The following is a 24,147-nucleotide window of genomic DNA, read 5'->3' as shown; positions in this document are numbered from 1 at the left end:
TCACAGTAAGAATGCCCCCAGAAGGATGGCTAAGGGCTCAATAAAAGCTGCATACGCCTTGGCTTCAGAGTGGGAGTTATAAGTTTGTGAAAGAGGAGCGAGGAGGGTGTGGCTGTCAGGAGAAAGGAAGTGGACGGACTGTGCAGAAGGCGGGTTGTAGGAAGGGAGGCGGGCGATTGAATATTAGTTTGGTTGGAAGAAGTTATGAAGATGTTAGTGAAGAGAACATCAGAAAGAATTGTGGCAGTGTGTGTGTGGTGAAGGATGGGTGTCAGGAGGTGTGTGAAGGAGAGGGGCAGGTGGTGTGGGGGAAGTTGGAAGGAGTTGTGAGGAGAAGAAATCATCAAGGGAAAGGTTGGATGGTGTATGAAGGAGGAGGTTGTTAAAAAACCGTAAGAAAACAAAACAGTGAAAATATTAATCAGGAGAATAGAGGGAATCATCACGAGACGTCTAAAGTAAGATCAAGGAGGTACAGGAGTGTAGAGAAGAGGACAGAGGAGTAGAAAGGGAGGTCCTTTAAGACATGAGACTGGTGCGGCTCATCAAGGGGGAAGACGGGGCTGGGGTTTTTGGGAAATGGAGCTAGGATGTTGGGTTAGGGAGGTAGCAAACGAGCTACAGTAAAGAAAAGATACTTGCTTCCTTTGTGGATGCTCTGGTTTTTTCTAGCCTTTCACAAGTCTCAGCTTCAACCACTTTCGAGGTCTAATGAACCAGCAGACAAGCAAGAAGTAACCCCAGGACTGTGTGTGACTGTGAACCAATTACTCTCTGGGCTAGGAGCCTGGATTGAGATTTGCAAATGCAAGAACTATTGAACCCAAGGGGACGTCCTCTTGTTGATGTTTTTGAACATTGTTTTAAGTTGTTGATCTCTTGACTAAATCCTATACATTTCCATAATAAACACTACTTCAGTCCTATCTCTGTCTTCCTGTTGCTGATCCTACGTGCTTTGTGACAGTCCCATCCTGATCTGCCAATGGTCCTCAAGTACTTGGAGGAGTCAGGCAATATAAGGCTGGTAATGAGCTGGGGACAGGGGGGTATGGTGAGCTCCCATTCCCTTAGTCCCAAGAAGGCCATGTTGTACGACCCATTGAAGCCTGGAGATCCATCAAGGCCCCAAGCAGGAAGACTTGTTCAACAAAAGTGGAGTCAGAGAAGGAGCTCATTATACAGGTACTGATGCAAGGTACTGAGGAGGAATCATGGGCTGGGGTGGTCATAACTAAAAATAAATTACAATTTTAATGTGCAAGAAGAATATTTGTTACCTTCTAAGGAGGGGGAAAGTAGTGTACAGAAAGGAATCATTTTAACTGGGAAAAAGATTGTGTAATGGGTAAACCGGGATCTATGTGATCACTGCGACCACATATAATTGCGACGGCCGAAAATTAAACCCACTTTACAACACATAGATATGCCGGGGGAAACCGCTTGAATTCCCCCCATATTTCTATAATGTCCCATTCACCCCCACGTATATATGCGGTGTAAAGGGGGTGTTTAAAAAAAATAAGTCGGGCCTTTCGGCCGTCGCAATTGTGAGGGCGACATTTTGGGCAATTTTCTGTAAACAGAAGAACCTTGAAGTTTATCTAAGCAGGCAAACATTATTTAAAGTCAGATTTAGTGATAGAGAAAGGTATGGCGCTGGAATGCTTTACAAGAGGTGTATTGAAGTTTGAGGATTTTGTAACTTTTGTGAAGTCACAAACTGGTGTAAGTGCAAAGCAAGAGTCTGAATGTGAGTTAGAAGGGGAAGTTGGAAAGAAATATTGTTGAGAAGACCAAGAGAGAAAGTTCTTAGGAGGCAGAGTTGGTTGTGAAGGGAAATATGGAACTAGAATGCATAAGGAAAGCTTTATTGAAACTTGAGGAGGGGGAACATTTTGAGTCCGGAAAGGTGAGAGAAAGTATTTTGGAACAGAGACAGGGATATCCAGTGTGAGATTGAGAAGAGGGGCATCACCTGGGAACTTGAATAGGGAACAGGAATATAGGAAGACAGCCACTTGGTGAGAGTTACAAGGGAGGTTGCTGAAGGATATGTAGAAGTGAATAATAGAGACCCAATATGATTAGATGCTGTGCGAAAGAAGAGAATTGGAAGGCAACAGCTCAGTGAGGTTGCTAAAGCGAGAGTAGGAGAGATTATTATGTGACAGAACCAGACATTGGTAGAAGGGGGGAAGTGGAAGACTATAGCTCGGTGAGAGAGACAAGCGAGGTTGCTAAAACAAGAATAGGAGAGAGTATAAGGTGACAGAACCAGACATTGGTAGAAAGGGAAAAGTGGAAGACAATAGGTTAGTTAGGGAGACAAGTAAGGTTGATTGAAGAGACAGAAGGAGAAGATATCTTAGACTAGTTGGAAAGTAATTTTCTTTGAGAAATTTTGCAAAGAGGATAGCTGGTTGAGAAAGTTGAAAAGTCACAGAAGTGGAAGAACACCACCAGAAAGGATTTAAAGCAGAAGGGGGATGGGCTTAGACCTTAGAGGAGGAGTAAAAAGGGAGACCTGCTCCCTAGACTATCACATAGAAGACAGGGAGGCCCTCAAGAACCAACTAGAACCAGGAGGAAGTAGAAAGTTGGGCGGAGGAACAAAACTGTAAGGCCACTCAATCAATGTAATGGGAGATGCAGTTGCAGACACATCGCTCGCTTGGATGCTGCAAACCCTTCAGCAATTTCTGAGATCGGTGAACAGTTGGCTGCGTTGTAAGGAAAACCTGCAGTTCTAGACACTAGACGTTATGCATCTGACTTATAAGTCTATGTGCACCAGCCACATAAAGAAAATAGTGGTGGCAAGTGCATGAACCAGAGCAAAAATAAGTGTGTGTACTGTTCTAGCAACATTGGGAAACAAAAATTAAGGTCTGGTAACTATCACAGATATATATATATGTGTGTTTTTGTCCTGAAGAAGGTGGTTCAATAAGGTAAACGCCACTGAAACCGGTTGACGTTGTGAGGGAATGAGCAGAAATAAATGTTCTCATCCGTCAAATAATCACGCTTACGGTTCTTTTTTAATACAAATTTCGTAAATGAGTAGTCTGGTAACCGCTCAGTGATTAGAGGGTGTTCCGACAAAAGTTGTCGTTCCACAGTTCTGTTACACGTTTTTTTGTTAGACTACTTTTTAATTTAAGATAGACTGGGCTGTACAGGAATAAAATTGGGTGAAGTTACAAGTCCTAATTCTATTGTTTTAAATGTTGTATACATAGTGGTTTTAGAGTACTTACACTGAGGTACTAGACAGTCAGGGAGATGCCTAGACGTCCCTTTTTTCACCTAGATAGGCGGTCCCACCAGCACATACTAGGTTTAGCCACTCTGAGATCAGTTAGTCTTTTGTTTGTGAGTGTTGATAGAGTAATTGGGCAGTAGAGGGGGTACTTTGCCCAGTAGGCCTTACTGTGTTTAAAAGACCACTCAAGGGGACAGCAAAGCCAGTATAGGTTTAGGTGCAGGAACAGGGCTCAGGGTGAGCCCAGAGAGACACAGAAGAGCTAATCTTATGTTCTGATTTTATTTTGCTCCTCCTATCCACCATGAGGAATTGAGCAGTGCACTGGTTATAAACCAGTCTATCGGATGTTTCCATGGTTTATCTTGCACACTCCTTTCTACTGGATGAGGCTTATTTTATTGTTGGAGGGTATCATCCCCTCTTTCAGTACTGTCATTTGATGGAAAGGCTTCCTCTCGTCAAGCAGTGATCCCACAACATCAGCGTGTAAGTCTGCCTCAACAACATGATGGTTTTTTAGCAGCTATGGGCTATGCACTTTGTATGGCAAAGTGTTCAACAGTGTCATTTCATCGTATGGTTAGTAGGGATGGCATTGCATGATCCTTGGTCCATAAGTGGCATTACATGAGGTGACCCACACAATGTTGGAACTGTGAGAGACCAAAGGGCGTCTCGCCTACTAGTCCCCAGGGATTTCTCTCTCAGGTGGCAGGGCACGGCCATTGCCTTTGGATCCATACCCTGTTGGTGGACCAGTGCGGGAGGATCACCTGGGTGAGGGGTCTTTGGGATGTGGGGGTGAGGCACCCAATGGTGTGACGCAGTATTCCCCCTTTCCTGTGCCCATGTCACGTCTTGTTTCATAGGATTCTCTGATGTCCCAACTTCCCCATCCCCTTTCTACACAAACACTGGGCCAAAGCAGAGGGTGACTGAGACTAAAGTAGCTAACCCTTACATATCGCATTGGGTATGTCCCGCTAATCAGGTCAGGCACTTGATTTTAAGTGCATACATCTGATGCCAATTAGCTCTCCTCACACGGATAACAGGCGGAACATAGAGAGACACTAAGTAATGTGAAACACGAGCAAGAGCAGAACTTCTGGGGAGAAGGCGAACCTACTGGAGCCGATCAACAGACCAAGGGATGGGGCAAAGGGTAGAGAACCCCAGGAGTTCCATGCATGAGGTTGTTGCCTCAAAAGGCCGCAAATGACACATGGAGAATGCTGTATCCCGAACAAGAAGGCTGCATTGTGTTTCTAGGACGCCAGCTGCCCTCCCGGGTCAATGACAGAGTTGCGGAGGCAAGGCCAAGCCTATGGTACTAACCTTCACTCGTGAATTGAAAAACTATAAAGACAAGAAAGAAACGCACACAGCCGGTGAGTTGACAAGCGACATGAGAGGCCGGTGTGTGTTAAGGAAAGACTGAAGTTGCTAAATTATATTGCGCAGTTGAAGGCTGCATGCATTTGGATGAGATGCGAAGAAAGGCAGACCTGCGAATTAACTTTGAAGTAAGGATAGCTGTGAAACCAGTGATACTGGGTAACAGGGTGGTCCGATGAAAAGAAGTAGCCCACTCGAAAGTCTCAGTGAAAGGTGAAATGTTTGTAGCGATAAAGTGAATGAACTGTAAAAGCAAAGTGATCAAAATTAAATCTGAAAAAAGGGGAGAATAAAAAGGTGGAAGTTCAACTTTGGTGCTTATGACATAGAACTACTGAGACCAAGAAGCACTGGGGCAAACAATACAGTGTGTGAGCCGAAAGGAAAGTCGAAGTGGTCCTGTGGAGGTCTATAGTAAAAGCCACGCACATTCGAAAGTCTTCGCCATCAGGTAACGGTCTGAGCCCGACTGAGGGAGACCGGAAGAGTAATAAGTTAGGAGAAGGAAACCCCTTGAATTAAGCTTGGGAAAGGGAGCCCTTGCGAGTGTTTTTGAATTTATGTTTTTAAAGGTCCGAGCCCAACTGAGGGGGACCGGTGTGAACTTTGTGTTTGAACTGCATTTCGAAGGTTGGAAGGAAAGACATTAACGTGAATTTCCAGTCGGGCCTCGATCCACTTTTTGAACTGCCTTGTGTTACGAACCTGAGCCAGAGTGTAGTCATCCTGCCTACGGGGACCGCCTTACTCCGTGCTCTCTAACGTGGGGAAGAGAGCTGACTCAGCCACATTTATTCTTTATATTTAAACACTGATTTTCCTTTGCATACTTATTCTTCTTTACACAGTTTTTGTATAAGCAATAGAGCAGGCATTGTGTTTTGTTAGTATAGGCCATTTTGGTTTGACGGACTCAACTAGGACTGTTTTATTTATGATTTGATGGTCGAGACTACTCCCATCCTAGTTATAGGGCAAAGTAGGAGTTTTTCCAAACCCAGAAACTTTAATAAAGGTTTTACAAATTGTACGTTTTGTGTCAGTGTCATACCTGTGATACCATGCCTCCCCCATAGAACCCAATGATGAGCTTTATGGCATTGAATCCTCATTTTCAAATTGCTACGATAAAACTGTTAGGAGTGATTCTTTTTTTATTTTTTTATTTGCATTTGGTTTAAATTAAACCTTTACAAAATATTTTCCAATGAAAAAAATATATAAAAGCGAAACATAGCAAGAAGAGAATACAATAAAAAAACTCATTTCATTGCAGAAAATATAAATACAGAGCAATATACGTATTCTCAAACTTAAGCTTATTTTCCTCATTCTAAAAATATTTTGAATTCAGTTAAACAGTTAAGAAAAATCCTAAAATAAGCTCAGAGAGACAGAAGTAGAGCTTAGACATAGATCCTCCCATTTGAGATTTCAACCAGGCATAACAAGAACATTAGCGGAAGCATATGAGAGACTTAGTTATTTAAATTGTTTAAACTGCTTCAAGGATTACAGTAGATTGAGACTTTTTATAAAGCCCACCACGGCCCATCCCTCATGCACGTTTTGTACATTTAGGCATCGTTTCCAAATGTTATCTGTCTTACATATTGAGTGATTTTTTTTTTAAAGATGTGTAACGGACATTTATTCCTGCGCGCTGTTAGCTCTACGCAGTCTAGCATAAACGTTTCTGGAACCAAACTGCAAAATCTGCACTGCATCTAATTGCTTGAGATATGCCCTCTTCTAAAATGTACTTCTTAGTCAGAAGAAAATTCCATCGCAACCTCAATAGCAACCCTCTAGGATATTGATTAGGGGATTGTGTTGGTATTAAAGAGAGAGTTCATCGTCGCTTATGCTCATGTACGAGGTGACTCATTGATGGATATGAATGAAAAGTGTCTATTCAACTCCCTCTGGGTCAGTCGCCTCTCCAAGCAACGATTTGGTGGTAGTAGATCTCTTTCTTCGGCTGGGGCCTCCCCTGATCAGCCTCTCTGAAAACTGAGGAGAACTATCTTCGGTTCACAAAGCACCTCAAGACCTTCCTCTTTGCTTCTGCTTTCTCCCCTGCTCTCCCCTGCTGAACTCCTGGCTGAAACTGCACTGGTCACCTGGCTACCCTCTGTTCTCGGGCCCAGGTCCCTTCCCCACCAGTTGCACACACGCACTGCCCCCCTGGGAACTCTTGCACTTTGGTGCTGTTTCTGTATAACTACAGCCCCCTACCAGCACTCGACACCTGATGTCTGCACTTAGCCTGGCACCTGCCACCAGCTGGCCGTACTTCTAATTTATTGTTCTTATTTATTTACTGTTCATCTTGTGTACTGCACCGCCCCTCCCCTGCACTTTCGCGATCTCAATGTCACCTGGCCTAGTGAGATCGCAGTCTTTCTTCCCTCTGTTCTACTCCCTTGTCGTGCCTTGAAACAAATGTGTATATCTGTGTTATAAATGCCATATCATATCCTATATCAAATTGTGATAATCCAATCATAATCTAGCAAGCATCGTTTTACCTTCAGGGGATTAGTGATTAGGGTCTCCAGATCAGAGACAACTCTAGACAGAATAGTTTCACATCTAGATGCAAAAAGCTCCTGATAGTTGGATTTGCTTTTAGAATTTTGTGAAGTAGCAAAGGAGACCCGTAACGCTTGATATAAAGAGTTAGGTCTGGGAGCCATAAGCTTGGAAATAAGCGTTAATAAGCGCCGCTCAACCCGTGCTTGTAAGGAAATAGCCCCAAATTCATACCTTATTGCCACTAATGGCACTGCATTAATTACTCCCAGAATATTTCTCCATAATTTACCCTCTAATCAATCTAATGAGTTGAATATTATTTCATCTTGCAGCTCCAGGCCATAGGTTATTTTGGGATCTATTTTCCCTCCGAAAAACATAATGGGCGGTTTAATAGAAAATCTGCCAAACTTACAATCTATTTTCTGTATTTGGCTCTGTAGCTGCGCAGCTTTTTTGAGCAGAATTTCTAGCCCTTTTTTATGACCTTTATGTGCCTCAAAATGGAACCACAGGTATACAAACCCCGGACTCGTTGTTATAGGGGTCCCTTCAAGGTTCCAACTAATACTGCTGTTTTTTAGCCTTTCCTCCTATACGCAAGAATTTTAGTTTTCTTGGGGGTAATTGCGAGACCACTGTCTCTGGCATACCCTGCGAATGATTTTAGCAGTCTCTGTAGACCAAAACAAGACATCATCCGCATAGGCCAACCATGATATTTTCGCCGACCCTACCTTTGGGGGGGGGGGGGGGGGATTAAGCCACCATCAGACAAACAGTTCTCCACATCTGACATATATTGGTTGAGCAACCATGGAGCAAGCACACAGCCTTGTGAAGCAGGAGACCAAGTTCAATACTGGGTCACATAGCCGCTCTCCATAAAACCCTGGGTATATACTTAGTCAAGATTTACCAAAAGTTAAACTCTAAGGTAAAAAAAGTTGCCTTTACTTGAAAAATGATGAACACATTACGTTTCAGTTGTTCTTCAAAACAATTTTATCAAAAACAATGATCTCCTAAGTGAGAAGTCACTAATATTCTCTTAGTAAGGAAGAATTTGCCACAATTGATTTATCAATCAGACCAAATTGCCAATGCGTTTCGGAAATGAATTTCCTTCATCACGGCCAGTCTAAAGGTAAGACATACAAGTTCAAAGAAACAAATTCACATATGTCAAGTGACACATACATATCATACATAATTGAAATAAAGTCAAAAACATACCATACAGTTGTGGTTTCAGAAGTGGGAGAATAAGGTGAGAATATGGGAAAAAAAACAAGATAAAAAATGATGAGTTTGTGTTGTAAATAATCAATCGTAAAGCCAATCAAGGAAGGCAGATTACCTGAATATCAGTTGTATGCAATATGTGGCACAATATATCCGTGTGGTACTCCAAAAACTGCCTGACAAATATCAGCACAGCAAACCAGCCTGTAACAAATGGGCTGGAATCAGTAAAAGTCCGTAATTAGGAGGGGTTTAGAATGTGTGAGCAAGATTGAGAGTGCAAGCTTACCATTCGTAATACGAGAGAGGAGATGTTCTCCTGTTGCTTGCGCGAACGCGTCTGCGGCTATCGCATCGAAGCGTTGCTAAGGTAACGCTTCCTTTTAATGCCACGTGACCGCATTGCAACCCGGAATGGGTGCGCAATGAGAATCAGAGTGTGCAATCAAGCCTGTGGGCTTGATATGAACAGTTTTAGATAATTATCTGGCCTCACGTATGGAAATGAAGAATTGTGATGTCATAAAAAACAAAAATCACAGAAAATGAAATACACAGAAATAGAAGAAATACTATAACGGAAAATCTCACATCAGTAAATATTACACAGTAGCGAATGACCCAGAGATGGGCTCGCAGTCGAAACCAGAGACCTAATCAAGCCTGTGCGTTTATTGTGAATTAAAATGAAGATATGATCACATGTGTGCTATAGAGGGTGAAAGTGAATTAAACAACAAGATGTGGTGGTGTGTGAAACCCCCAAGGTACAAATGTATAGAATGCCTAAAGGTAAATCATGGTATAATAGTATGAATGTTGTTACTATGTTGCTGAGCAAACCCCAAACGCGACTTCAACTAAGGAAAACTTAGTTATCAACATATCTGATCGGACACTAAGTAAGGCAGAGGAAGACAAATTACAAAAATGACTGAGTTTCGTACCTACTTACGGAACCACTCTGTTCAACACAAAGATTGAACTTTATAAGTTTGTTAGAAAACTCAAGCTAAAGGTCTTCTTTGAAGAATTAGAAACTCAAGTCAATCCACCTAAGAGCCCTGACTACCAGGAATTCAGAGCAAAAAGTGGGTTTGTACCACCAATTACAGTCCCGTCTATTGACATTTTTCAGAAGCTAGTAACCCGTGATCTATAACGTATTAGCTACAAAACCCCTCCACACAAGAATCTGAAACCCCATGAAATGAGACTGATTAAGGATCTTTACAGTGACAAAAACATAACCATCCGCCCAGCCGACAAAGGAGGAGCATTGGTTATCCAGAATTCGGTTGATTACGATATGGAATGCACCAGACAACTTCAAGACAGAACAATATATGCCATTCTGGATCATGGCCCAACTACTGCAATTAAACAAAATCTGAAGACCTTATTGGATAAAGCTCTCGAGCTAGAATGGATCAATGAACACACACAGAAGTTTTTGTTCAATAACCACCCCAGGATTCCTAACTTCTATACATTACCAAAGATCCATAAAGACACCACTAAACCACCAGGTAGACTGATATTTGCAGGCATGGAAAGCATTAACCAACCGCTAGGTATCTACATTGATTTTTTCCTGCAGCCTCTTATTCAGAAAACCCCTACATACACCCGCGACACTACTCATTTCCTGCAAAAATTCAATTCTACAACCCTTCAACAGGATGACCTAATGTTTACCATCGATGTCAGAAGTTGATATACATCAATACCACATGACCTTGGAGTAGAATCAGTTGAATGGCTATTATTACAAACATCTGAAATCCGTGCACAGAAAGAATTTATACTGGCCCTTTTACAGTTTATTGCAGAAAACTCTTACTTTCAATATCGCAACCAGTTTTATTTACAGACATCAGGGACATCAATGGGGGCCACCATGGCACCCACATATGCCAACTGCTTTATGCACAAGTTTGAGATGGACAATGTACCTGAATGGAACAAAGACATTTATTTATGGACGCGTTATATGATGACATTTTTGGCGTATGGAGAGGTACCAGGGAAGATTTTGATGCTTTCTTTGAATACCTGAATAACATTGACCAACGTATTCAATTCACAAGAGAGATCTCATATGACACGATCACATTTCTGGACGTTTCCATCAAAAAACAAGTGACTGGCTACAACACCTCACTATTCCGCAAGCCAACTGACCGTAATAACCTTTTACATCGTCTAAGTTTCCACCAGCCCAGTCTGCTCAGAAATCTCCCATATAGCCAATTGCTACGGGTTAAAATAATTGTGAGTAATCTAGAAGACTGTTTAGCTCAACAACTTGCGATGAAGGAAAAATTCCTAGCACGAGGTTATAAACAAGAAGAACTTGAGATGGCGTCAGCTAGGGTCAGCACCCTGGCACGCGAGACCCTACTATCTAATCAAAATCCCAGAAACAAGAGGGAACTGAAAACACCTGTGTATGTATCCAAGTTCTCTACCCAGAGTAACAAGATTAAGAAAACTATTAAAAAAACACTGGGGAATCTTCAAAAATGACATCAGAGTACAGAGTTTATTCAGCGAGTTACCAGTGTTCGCCTACCAGCGCAGTAGGAATCTGAGAGATGAATTGGTACACACAAGACCACCCCTTAAAGAGCCCACAACTCAAACGCACCGGAACGTTCCCTTGCCTACATTGCATCAATTGTAAATCAGTAATCAAGGGTATCATCATCAATCACCCTAGAACAGGGAAAAAGTTTCTTCTTAAAACCTATGGGACCTGCAACAGTATCAACATTATTTATGGCATTAAATGCCCGTGTGGAAAATTCTATGTGGGCCAATCCACAAGAGCGGCCAAAACAAGGTGGAATGAACACCGTTCTTGCATCCGGAACGCAAATATGAATTCGGCGGTAGCACGCCACTGGGTTGAAAATGGACATAATTTGACTCAGATGAGATTTGTAATTTTGGAAGCACTCACAAAACATAATCCACATGAAGATTTGAGTCAATGACTCAACCGCAGAGAGACCTTTTGGATCGACAAACTCGGGAGTCTTACTCCCAATGGAATCAACAAAGAAATTAATTACCATTGTTTTTTATGATCCTGCATTTCCACTGCTTTGATTGTTATGCTCCTTGTTAGCATTGTCAACACACTATAGGATTACTTTCTGTTTGGTACATCTTGCAAGATTGTGCACCTTATGGATAACCCAGCTGTATTTCCTGGACATTTGTCTGGGACGCAAGGTGCCGTCATTTGATGACACCGCATACAGTAGGGTTGCACACCAAGGTATTCACATTGACTGAAATTTCTTTCAGGGATTTTCTGAACAACTGCTGCACATCCTAGACCTTCGGTCCAGGACTTATAATGCCGTCTATTGACGTTTCCATTGGCAACATAGTAACAACATTCATACTATTATACCATGATTTACCTTTAGATATTCTATACATTTGTACCTTAGGTGATTCACACACCACCACACCTTGTTGTTTAATTCACTTTCACCCTCTATAGCACACGTGATCATATCTTCATTTTAATTCACAATAAACGCAGAGGCTTGATTAGGTGTCTGGTTTCAACTGCGAGCCCATCTCTGGGTCATTCGCTACTGTGTACTATTTACTGATATGAGATTTTCCGTAATAGTATTTCTTCTATTTCTATGCATTTCATTTTCTGTGATTTTTGTTTTTTATGACATCACAATTCTTCATTTCCATACGTGAGGCCAGATAATTATCTAAAACTGTTCATATCAAGCCCACAGGCTTGATTGCACACTTTGATTCTCACCGCGCACCCATTCCAGGTTGCAATGCGGTCACGTGGCATTAAAAGGAAGCATTACCTTAGCAACGCTTCGATGCGATAGCCGCAGACGCGTTCGCGCCAGCAACAGGAGAACATCTCTCTCGTATTACGAATGGTAAACTTGCACTCTCAATCTTGCTCACACATTCTAAACCCCTCCTAATTATGTACTTTTACTGATTCTAGCCCATTTGTTACAGGCTGGTTTGCTGTGCTGATATTTGTCAGGCAGTTTTTGGAGTACCACATGAATATATTGTGCCACACATTGCATACAACTGATTTTCAGGTAATATGCCTTCCTTGATTGGCTTTACGATTGATTATTTACAACAAACACAGACTTATATTTTTTTATCTTTTGTTTTTTCCCATATTCTCACCTTATTCTCCCACTTCTGAAACCACAACTGTATGGTATGTTTTTGACTTTATTTCAATTATGTATGATATGTATGTGTCACTTGACATATGTGAATTTGTTTCTTTGAACTTGTATGTCTTACCTTTAGACTGGCCCTGATGAAGGAAATTAATTTCCAAAATGCATTGGCAATTTGGTCTGAATGATAAATCAATTGTGGCAAATTTATCCTCACTAAGAGAATATTAGTGACTTCTCACTTAGGAGATCAATATTTTTGATAACATTGTTTTGAAGAACAACTGAAACATAATGTTTTCATCATTTTTCAAGTAAAGGCAACTTTTTTCACCTTAGAGTTTAACTTTTGGTAAATCTTGACTAAGTATATACCCGGACTGGCTTTTATGGAGAGCGGCTATGTGACCCGGTATTGAACTTGGTCTCCTGCTTCACATGTATTTTGAGTTTGGGTGTCTCCAAATTCGTCATAGCCAGCTCCTGTTTGAATATTTTGACACAAACTGTTTGAACTAATCATCTCATTGTTTACACTTGTTGAGAAACATGGACTAAGTATCAAGTGGTGCCCACTCAATTTCCTTCTAGCAAGCACATAGCCTTGCCTAACCCCCTTATGCGAACACATTTTTTTGCTGAGATCACCTTTTTGATTCAGCCTTAACTGAAAACCACAGTTGTTATAAGCCCCACTGATAAGCCTAAGCAGCACTATTGGCATGCCCCACCCAGCTAGTTTGACCCAAAGCCTGTTTTGATCAACACTGTTGAAGGCAGCAGAGAGATCGACTGATGCCATATAGGTGCAGCCTTTAGTCATCCTCTACGAGGCTTTTTGGAAGCACTTAACTGTAAGGCCATTAAGACTAGTTGAGTGGCCTTTATGATACCCTGTCCGCAACTGATTTAAGGGATGGTATGTCCGCGCCCATTGTTCCAGGTGAGTCAGCAAAAAGGGTGAAAAGATTTTACAATCAGCATCAATCAGAACCAAAACATAACGTCCTGTAATGTTTTGGTTCTGATCTGCTACTACACTTGGAAATAGGAATTACATGTGCATTACTCCAAGAAATAGGTGTTATACCTGTATCAATGATATCAGTAAATCCCCAATAGATTACTTGTGCCCAATTAGATTGGTTGGCTTTTAGAGAATTGTTAGTCAGACACCATTAGGGCCTCCTGCATGAGATATTGTGAATTTTCTTAGTAAGGTGTGGATTGTGGAAATTTCTAAATCGGGCGTCCACTTAGCTGTATTTTTTACTATAGAGTGGCAAATAGAGCTGTTTTTTGGCTTCCCAAATCTCGTCTCCAAACAGGTAATCCACCCAGATTCTGGAATCGCGTTGTTAGGATCTTGCCCATTAACAAGAGACCAAAAGACACCTACTCTGGAATTAATCAGACTGCCCAGCATAGTCCCTGCATCATGTTGCAATAGCAGGCTCTTAATAGACTTGCAGAAGTTCTTGTACTTTTGCTTACCTTTCTTGGTTAGATTTATAGTAACCAAAGCATCTGTGTTATCACTTTTGATTTGTCTTATCTCCCTCCTCATTTTGATTTTTTTCTCTAGCCAGATCAACAATGCTGTGGCCTGGTCGATTTTTAACGCTTAGAGCTCTGGTGCGATTGCACACCCGAGATCAACACATCTATAAACCTCGGAAATCCCATCACGTTCAAATTGTTAATTTTCCAATTCAGGGTGGTTGAATTCATAATAACCCAAAGAAATCAATATTAGAATCTGACCAGCGAACAGCATTGCCTCTAATAGAAGCTACTATATTGGTATCTATTCTATGTTCTCTATTAGTAATGAGAATATCAAATAGTGCTGTCAATATACAATGGTCAATAATAATAACTAATATCTCAAGTTTATTTTCTAATGAGAGAAGCTCCACACCCAGTGTCCTAAAAAGAAAGATTCCAGACAGGGACCCAGTCAGGCTTAAACCACTATCTACTGCAATCAGCAATCCCCCACGATAGGCTTCCCCTATTACTGGGCTTTGCTGCTTGAGTAAATATTTGAAAACCATCTCGAACTGGTACTGAGGTCAGCCAGGTCTCCTGTAAACATATACAATTACCCTCTCTTAGTTTGGATAAACACTCTGAGTTAGTAAATTAATGTCTTTTCCCATGAGTATTCCAACATTTAAAACTAGTCATCTATGCTTCCAGATCGACAAATCTCACTGCCGTTTGAGTGCACGACAATTCGCAGATTTTCTCTAGAACCCAGTGAGCCCACATCTTCTATTTTTGTGGGGCTAACTTCAAAGCCTAGATCAAGAAGGAGTGTTCTTTGAGAAAGGACAAGTTCCTTAACTAAAGGAGAAATCGGATAAATAGTGCATCTATCTGGGTGTGTCTTATCCGGGAAGGCCACTCTCTCAATATCAGATGAGCTTAACAGGGAAAGGGAAGGAATTTCTGCAAAAAATCAAAAAAATATTTCATCTATTGAGACAGATCAGCAAATCTTTGCCCAGTACCAATGTCATATCTAGTCTTAAATCCTTCTTACCCCCTTTGGAGACAGTCATTCGCAGCCACATGGAGCTTTGCAACCTCCCACCCTCTTCCGTCTCTGCCCTTCTGGCATGTTGTAAAATACTATAATTGCTCTGTTTAGAATTAGGCTGTTCAAACGAGTAATACCATGGAGAAAAGCTAGTTGGAACATGTAGACGTTTTAATAGATCGCTAACACCGGAAGCCACAGAAGGGTACATATTCAAGGGCAATTAACTAGTCGCCTGTGTTTCAATTATACGTGGTTCTGTTAACAGAACCAACATTCCTTGATGTGTATTTACTGGGATCTGATCAGTTTTAACCATTCCTTTTTTGTCAAGTGTAGTGAACTCAGAAGGCGGTCTCTTCTAACAGTCAAATTCCCAACATCTCCATCCAGGCAACCCGCAGTGAAGCATCGCCTGGATGGACTCTCACCGCTATCCTCCCCATCACCAGCTCGATTTTCTTTAGAGGTGGCAAAGAAGAGGGGTCTGGTAAAGACTCTTCTATAATTACAGGTAGCCTCTGTTCTCTGACTTGATACCCAAGGTCTGGCCCATCCCCCCACTGACCAACCCCTGGGCCATCCCATTTGTACTCCCACTCATGCATGCAGCCAGTTGTCGGCCCAAGATCACATTTTTCACATTGTTTTCCAAAGGAGCCAAAATGTCAGTAGGAAGCGGGTCAGTCTGTATATTACAATCCATAGTTTTAGTTGTCACCTTCACAGTTGGAACTTGAGCACCTTCTTCAATAAGTGGAGACATGTTAGACTTAAAGAATGGTTTATAATTCAGTCTAATGTTAGTCTGACTTGATTTACTTTGCGAGGATTTTTTTTAATGGGCTTGTTAACTTTTCCGTGTGATGGAGCATTTACAATTAGTTCTTCAGTTGATTCTTTAGTACCCTCAGTGTTTTCCGACTGGACATCATCCTCAGCACGTTCTTCTTGCATCAATACACCTTGTCCTCTCAATTTATCATACCTCACATTATCCCTTGGATTGATTTGTGGGGAAGATATATTAATTTGCCCCTCCTGAGACACTGAGCCATGAATAGTACCAAGGAGTTTATCAAGAGCTGTAGAGATAGTTATATCAGAAATCTCTATTATTTCGATTATCTCATCGTTGCTCACAATTTTGAGAAGCCCATCAGCTTGAGGAGCCGTCGAAGCGTATTTGCCATCTCCAATGGGTCGAAAACGAAGTTCAGATCCTGTAAGGTCGAGTTTAGAGTTAACTTCCATCATCAAGAAGTTTGTTGATTTCACCTCAGCCCAAATATTGTCATAAAGCGATACAAAGGAAATCTGTACCATGTTGAGAGCTGAGACCGTTTGCGTCAAACAAATTCGCTCATCGGCTTCCTTTAGTGTGTGGTGCCGGACTTGATTTTCGTGACGTTCTTCTTCAACCACTGAGTGGTCTATATCAATCTGCGTGTGACCATCCTGATCATTATTGATAGAATATTTGTCAATAAGATTTGTAAGGTCAGATGGAGAGCCATGCACTGATGCATGGCATGTTTGCTGTATGACACTATTGACATTCTCGTACTGCATTCGTTCATCTTGATCTACAAATTCAATTTTGCTAATATCAGTTAGATCTTTATGTCCACCAAGATTTTCTTGTGAAGCCATAACTGAGTGATCCACTATAGCTTTTCCCCGTACCACAGGTAGAACTTTCAGTTCAGTACTTGTTGTTGCGCTTTTGATAAAGTAGTGATGCAAATATCGATGGCCAGAGATGGGCTGAAGTGCTGCATTCACTTTTGGGGTTTTAAATGAGGCCAGAGATTTATTGTGAGTAATTTTGTCACTTATTTCTAAATTTACATTACAGAATGGTATTGATGATATTTTCCCCATATCTGTTGTTGTGGCGGGATTTAACTAATCATCCATGTTTAGAATTAGCTGGGGAACTGGGTGATCGGCAGGGATCAGCCCACTGCATACCTGGTCCGATGGCTCAAAGATGGTAGTGGGTGGAGAAAACCGACATAGCGATGTCGAGACCTGTGGTGTTTGAGGCACTTGATTATAGTCACCAAGCGACGAGACAGGCTCAATGAGAATTACCAGTTCTAAAATTGAGACGGCGTCCACTGCCAGCTCTTAGCCCGACTGACTGCGTATGCCAGCTCGCATGATGATAAAACAAAGCCGACTGACCTCAATATACAAGCAAGCAGTGCTCTGTTATTGTTTATTGTAGAACCACTGCACACTGGTCCTAGTGAGATTTTAATCACTTGTATTGAGAAACAGTTAGTGCAGATCAAAGGGATCTAAGTCCCAAAAGTCTCTGATCGGAAGGAATCACTCGCTCCTACTGGAGCTTAGTTGCACACAGATTAGATTCAAAAGAATCATCTCGCAGATCAAAGGGAACCAAGTCCCAGCAGTCTCTGGGGACGTCTCTGAGTAGGGATGTTTCAATTGTTTGTATCAGCAGAGTTTCAAATTTAGCCAAATCAGTCTCCAATGTGGAAAAACAAAAACCTACACGATCTTCAGAGCGTGTTGCTTTGTTAGTCTAGAAAAATACCCTACCATAGCATAGACGGTATATTATGTTGACCGAAAACCAACCTCATCATATGTCTGGCATCATCAATACAGCATCGTCAGCATAATCATAGAGCGTCCATTTTGTATGAACAGAATTCACCATTTTGCCATTTTTGTTTCTCTTTGCTTTTCTGTTCAAATGCTTTGCTAGAAGTGAATTCTATTTCGTTCTGCTCATGCACAGAGCAAGGCCACACGATACATGTTGAGAGACTAGCACAGACAGCAATGCACCGTTTCCCTCCCTCACAAGTCCTTGGAAGTAAGCAGAAAGGCATTTAATCATTACGCGGGTACCAGCTAGTCTTGCTGGATTGGCAGAAACTGAAGAAATAGGCAGTTAATGGCTTGAATTACACTCACTTTCACGGTCCCCCTTTCCTGGGCCCCGTTAGATCGAGCCGACCTCTAGCTCACAAATAGAAACCAAGAGATAGTAAGGCTTGGAATGTGTCCCTCCTACGAAAACCCAGCTTGCTTGCAGAACAACTTCTGGTAACAAAGAATAGTGTCTGCACCTTCACAGATTGCAACTGTTGCTGAATAAATGTCTACAAGGATGTCTATAAGGGTGTTATATTCGTCATAATTGTCAATCATCAAACCATTGCAAAGGAAGATACGTTATGGGCGGTTTGGATGTGTCACTACTGATATGTTGGTCATTTTGTATATATGTAACTGATGTAAAATGTTCGCTCTCTTGTGTCCCACGAGGTCTGGGTAACGCATGTTGCGGGACGTGAGATCCGGTGTGCCGACTGAGACTATTTGTTTTGCAATAAACCCTAGATTTTGGGAATTGAACCTTTGTGTGTGGTGATTGTGCCTTGTTTCCATGCACGAGGATCCCCCAGGGGCCAGTCAGCTTAAGATAGCTAATAATATGAGTAGCGCTCTGCAGTATGGAAAAACATGTGTACAGCCGCATATGCAGCCAGGGAAAGATAAACAGCTGCTTACCAATTGCCGTTACAACGCCACTTATACTTATGCTTGTACTCCGATTTCAAACAGTTACCAACGTGTTAAGTCAATTTAAGGGGGAAGAGGAACCACCGGAGCCGCTTACCGAACGCTGTTATAACGTGCTTGTTACCAAACTTTCCAAAGATATAGAAATGGGAAAAAAGTAAAGCAAACTCTCAGCCTCACAGCCCACAGCCTTCAGTCTGCAGACTGTCACACTTAGCGTCCCACTTTGCGATCCGCTTTGCATGGCAGCAAGTGTATGAGCACAAAGTTGCATTGCGGAGCTGTTGCACAATGTGGACAGCGAAGAAACACTCAGGTAGAAAGGAAAAACAGCACACAGTCCGTGGTCCGTAGTTCGGTGCAGACTGTCACACTTAGCGTTCCACGTTTTGAACTTTGGTGCTTATGACATAGAACTACCAAGTGTGCGAGCCGAAAGGAAAGTCGAAAGTTGAAGTGGTTCTGTGGAGGTCTGTAGTAAAAGCCAAACACATTCGAAAGTCTTCGACATCAGGAAACAGTCCAAGCCGACTGAGGGAGACCGGAAGAGTAACACGTTAGGAGAAGGGAACCCCTTGAATTAAGCTTGGGGAAGGGAGCTCCAGCAAGTGTTTTTGAACTTATGTTTTGAAAGGTCTCAGCCCGACTGAGGGGGACCGGTGTGAACTTTGTGTTGGACTGCGTTTTGAAGGTTGGAAGGAGAGATGTTAAACATGGATTGCCAGTTGGGCCTCGATCCACGTTTTGAACTGTCTTGTGTTATGAACCTGTGCCAGAGTGTGTCATCCTGCCTACGAGGGCTGCCTTACTCCGTGCAATCTAACTTGGGGAGGAGAGCTGACTCAGCCACATTTATTCTTTATATTTAAACACTGATTTTCCTTTGCATACATATTCTTCTTTACACACTTTTTGTATAAGCAATGGAGCAGGCATTTGGTTTTGTTAGTATAGGCCATTTTGGTTTGACGGACTCAACTAGGACTGTTTTATTTATTATTTGATGGTCGCGACTACTCCCATCCATCAAATTGCTACAACAACACTGTTAGGAGTGCTTATTGGCTTGTGGCTTGCCAGAAAACTGCCAAACTAAAAAGCCCAGGTGGAGAGCAGTTGAAACTAAATGGGGGGGAAAAACTACCTGGGAGATGATGAAATCAAGTAGAGGGATAGTATTCTAATTTAACACAAATACATTTCTCGGGCAAAATAAATATTCTTTATCAACAATATTTGGGAGAATGCCCACAGGGTTAGCACACTGTTTAAGTTGATGCAAGATCATTATTCTATTTTCCACCCCTGGCATTAATCGGCTGCCCCAGTTTTTGTCCACTGTGTCTATTTCTGCAGTCATAGTTTGCCACCGTAGAGTCCTGATGCACTCGACTATGTCTATTAGTCCCCTGGATAACAGCGTTAAGACACTTGTTTTCTTCAAATCAAACTCCTTGGGTATATCTTGGGCTTCTTCTTCCAGAAACTGGACCACCATTATTGGGGCTGTTTTGAACTTCCTCTTGGACTACTGCTACTTCCTAGATGCATGATGTCCTATTACCATCATGGTGAAGCTTCAGGTAGCCCAGAAAGCTGATGTATGGTTTGTTTCCGTGTCTGTGAAGGGATGACCTCATGGCCACTGGTTGTCCCACCACAGGCTGTATGTTAAGTGTAGAATTCTTTCCAAAATCCTTTGTCTTTTGCATACATTTGTCTAGGGGCTGGTCCCTGAATACTACTCCCTATGCTTCTGAGGCTGGAATCGAACAATCTGCGCTATAGGGACCTTTAAAAAAAACAGCTGTTTTCTGGCTTTTGTTTGGCTGCTTTCGTGTCTTCCCTTCAGTGATGATCAGCACCAAGAGGCGTGTTGGTTAACTCAAAGCACAGGACTACACCACGGTAAGTAATTGTGATTGATTACAGGTACAAACACTCATCTATTAACATTACTACAAGCTTGAATGCAAGAGCATAGTTTTGCTAAATGTAATTGTTGTGCCATTGGTTGAATCATAAGGTTGGTAAAACAGTTAATCAGGGTTTTAAACAGCAACAAATACGCAACAGTTTCTTCCCCAAAATGATACCTATAATGGAGGTTTTTTTGCAGTAATGTCAGATAGTTACATTGTCTATGCTCGAGTGGTAGTTCTGTCAAGCAAGCTGGACCACTATACTGTACACTTCGACAAAGTACCCAAGCTCTTAGTTGACCGTGATAGCACATAATGACTGCACTACAAAATCATGTGTACCATTTCTAAAAGCATATACATTTTTCTGTGTAGGATTACCCTCATTCTGGATTTACATAATTTGTTCACAGGAAACCCTGCTATTCCTGACCGTCGGTGATGAGAAAGCAGCAGGTTTATTTTTGCTGGCAGGTCCGACAGAGATGGTTGCCAAATTAGGACCCAGGTATGTGCTGTTTGATTTGATTTGACATATCTGTAATGCGCTTAACATTGAAATACCAGAGAGGTTAAGCTGCATTTGGGCACAGGACATAATTAAATATGGAAATAAAAGAAGAAAAGAAATTTACTGGAAAAGGGTAGGTTTTCAACCTTTTCTTGAAGGTAACTATGGATTCAGCCTATCGATTTCTAGATCGAGATGGCTCCACAGCCTAGAGCCAAGGACAGAGCAGTCTCTCCTCTAGTGTTCAAACGAGTCGAGGGAATAACAGATGTTGATTGTGTGATCTCACAGACCTGGCCGATTGATGAGGTTTAATCGAACAGGTAAGGCTAGGCAGCCAGTGTAGCGATTCTCTAAATCAGGAAACCGGTTCGGATTTGTGAAGTTTGAAAATCAGCCATATTGTATAAGCTTTTGGAAAAATAAATATTGAAACATGAGTGCTCAGCAAAGGCATTAAATCCAGCCAGTGACACTATCAGAGAAATTGCTGCTTATGTCATAGGTACGTGTGTGAGAAATTCAACAGAATCAAAGCATGTGATGAAGATGTTTGAACATCGGACCTCAAGACTTGTTTTCCTTTCATGACAGAGTGGCAGAACTTCTAGAAGGCAAAGGAGCCGGCAAGCAAGGACGTTTCCAAGGCAAGGCCAACAAGATGAGCCGGCGCTCCGAAGTGGAGGCGCTTCTCCAGGAATCTGTGAGCGAACTGAGCACAAAAGAAGAATGACTATAACAAGATCATATAGACATTTCTGCTTTAAGGCACATGGACATTAAAAGTACTGCCCTTTGTGCCCACAGACTCAAGCCAAGCCTCCAATCACACAACGGTTGAGTAGCACCAGTAGGAGATGCTCATGAAATATATTCTTAATATTTTAAATCTTTGTGTTTTTATTTCTTTAAAAAAGCACACTTGGTTTTTGATTATTTCTGGAAATTGGTAAGAATATTTTTTAAATTATGTTTTGGTGCCTTACATTTTCATTGTTCAAAATAATGTTGACCTGCTGTTTCAGGATGTTTTAGAGTTTAGTAGATCTGCTTGCATACAGGTCAGCATTGGCCATGTAGTTGTTTGTTGTGCCATGATTAGTGATCAAACACAGTTTTCCAAGACAACTTCATCTTATCTAATGCTTTGAATATCTTGCATTATGAGATTAGTCTTTTTATGAAATGCAAGGATCATGGCTGAAGTCCAACATTCAACATCATTTCCACTGCAGGCTTCAATGGGGAAAGCAGGTGCTTCTTTGAAGACCTACCTTGCAATTGGCTGGCAGTCTTACATTAATTGATATTTGCATTTACTGGTGTCCAAAGTTCAACACTACCAACAAATAGAACGATGCTTTAATAATACATTATTCAAACAATTTGTTTGCCTCAGCTAATGGAAGGACAGTAGGGACTTGAAACCTGAAGTTAAAAACCACATCCAGTGTGTTTGGGTTGATTGCTTGGGTTGGCTCGCTGAGGAGGCTGGAAAGCCCCAGAGAGCGGGCAAACGCCTTGATCCCCAAAAGAGTTCCAGTGAGCCCCAGAGATGCTATGAGCCCCTTAATCCCAAGAAGGTGGGGCGAGACCCTTGATCGCCAGAAGAGTGGATGAGCACCAGAGGGGGAGAGCCCTTTATTCCCCAGAAAACGGGGATCGCACCACAGTGGGGAACTGCCCCTAAATCCCCAGAAGATGGGATGATCCCCATGATCCCCAGAAGAGGGGTTCTGCAGAGAGGGGGAGAGTTCCTTATGCCCAAGAAGGGATGAGCATCAAAGATGGGCTCAGCCTCTTGCTTCCCAGAAGTGGGGAGTTAGCACCATAGAGGGGTGTAGCCCTCAACTAGGAGGTGAAGACCTTTAGACAGTATAGAAGTGGAAGAATCACTGAACCCTGATTGAGAGGCAGAGAAGCCCTTGTTTCTGCCAGAGGAGGGACAGAGAACTGAGCACCTGAACACGCCAGAGAACTGTGTGCCTGGAGACCTGTGTTGTGCTCTTTCGTTGTTCCATTATCTTCAGCTCTTAGCCCTAAGGACACCTGGGTTGCAGCCAACCTGAACCAATTGCCATCCACCATTCTGGTCTTACTTTTATTTAATAAAAACCTATGAACCTCATTTCACTGTTAGTATCTGTGTCTCCCCTTGCCTGTGACAGTATGGAGTCTGGACTGCCCCATTTCCCATCAACCAAGTTTGATAAATCAACTGGAGTTGATTAATTGGTGAATACAGTTGGACTCTCTTCCCATCTTCACTGCTTGGTGCTGAATGTCTGAGTCCCCATTTTGTGGCTTTGCTTTCTTTAGGTTGATCGGATTTGACATTCTAGGTATACCACTGGTCCATACTAAACATTCCTGTGTTTGGACTTGCCACTCAAAGTAGATATGCAACAAAAGAAATGTTGATCTTTGTAGGATTGGAGGGAGTGGAAAGCTCTGAGTGAACCAATCTGGCCCAGAATGCTGAACTGCAAAGCCTATACACCAGCATAAACACAGCAGGTACTCATGCTTCCAAGCTTTCAAGAATCTGGTGACATGCAGCAGTAAATACGTTTTTGTGTGCCCTGTCAGCATGACGCCATGTCTTGCATCTCACAAATATGGACCTTGTTGGGAGCAGGGAAGAAGAGAGGGAGGAGAGTAATTGCATAATTGGATATAAAAAAGAAGGCGGTAGGGAGGTGAATATTTATAGAGAGCAACACCCATGTCGGGCGCGATGCGGCGCCACAACGAGGCTCAGCGTCCTCGCGGTAGCTAAGCAACCAGTGTTTTGAATTTGCCCGTATCCTCCGGCAGGCGGAAGAGCCGCCCTCACCAAAGGCCACCTAAGGCCCTGTTTGCCCCTGAAATACGTCAGTCTCCCCCATCTGGTGGCGAGGGCAGGAGCCCCCACCCTTCCTCAGCAGCACCGAAGTCTACCAGCTCCACCA

At 42.3% G+C, this 24,147-nt stretch overlaps 1 protein-coding gene across 1 annotated transcript in view; it reads left to right on the top strand.

The window, feature by feature from the left end:
• The window catches only part of AARSD1 (alanyl-tRNA synthetase domain containing 1), a 441,451-nt gene extending 419,369 nt beyond the window's left edge, over positions 1-22,082 (top strand). The window contains exons 16-17 of the mRNA XM_069634186.1: positions 21,099-21,193; positions 21,791-22,082. Of these exons, the coding sequence (XP_069490287.1) occupies positions 21,099-21,193; positions 21,791-21,929 (234 nt within the window). The 3' untranslated portion in view covers positions 21,930-22,082. The remainder of the gene's footprint in view (positions 1-21,098; positions 21,194-21,790) is intronic.
• The last annotated feature ends 2,065 nt before the right edge of the window (positions 22,083-24,147 follow it).

This window comes from Ambystoma mexicanum, chromosome 13 (genome assembly GCF_040938575.1).
Source record: "Ambystoma mexicanum isolate Mex_15411 chromosome 13, UKY_AmexF1_1, whole genome shotgun sequence".
NCBI lineage: Eukaryota > Metazoa > Chordata > Amphibia > Caudata > Ambystomatidae > Ambystoma > Ambystoma mexicanum.
This window is presented reverse-complemented; position numbering and strand designations above follow the sequence as displayed.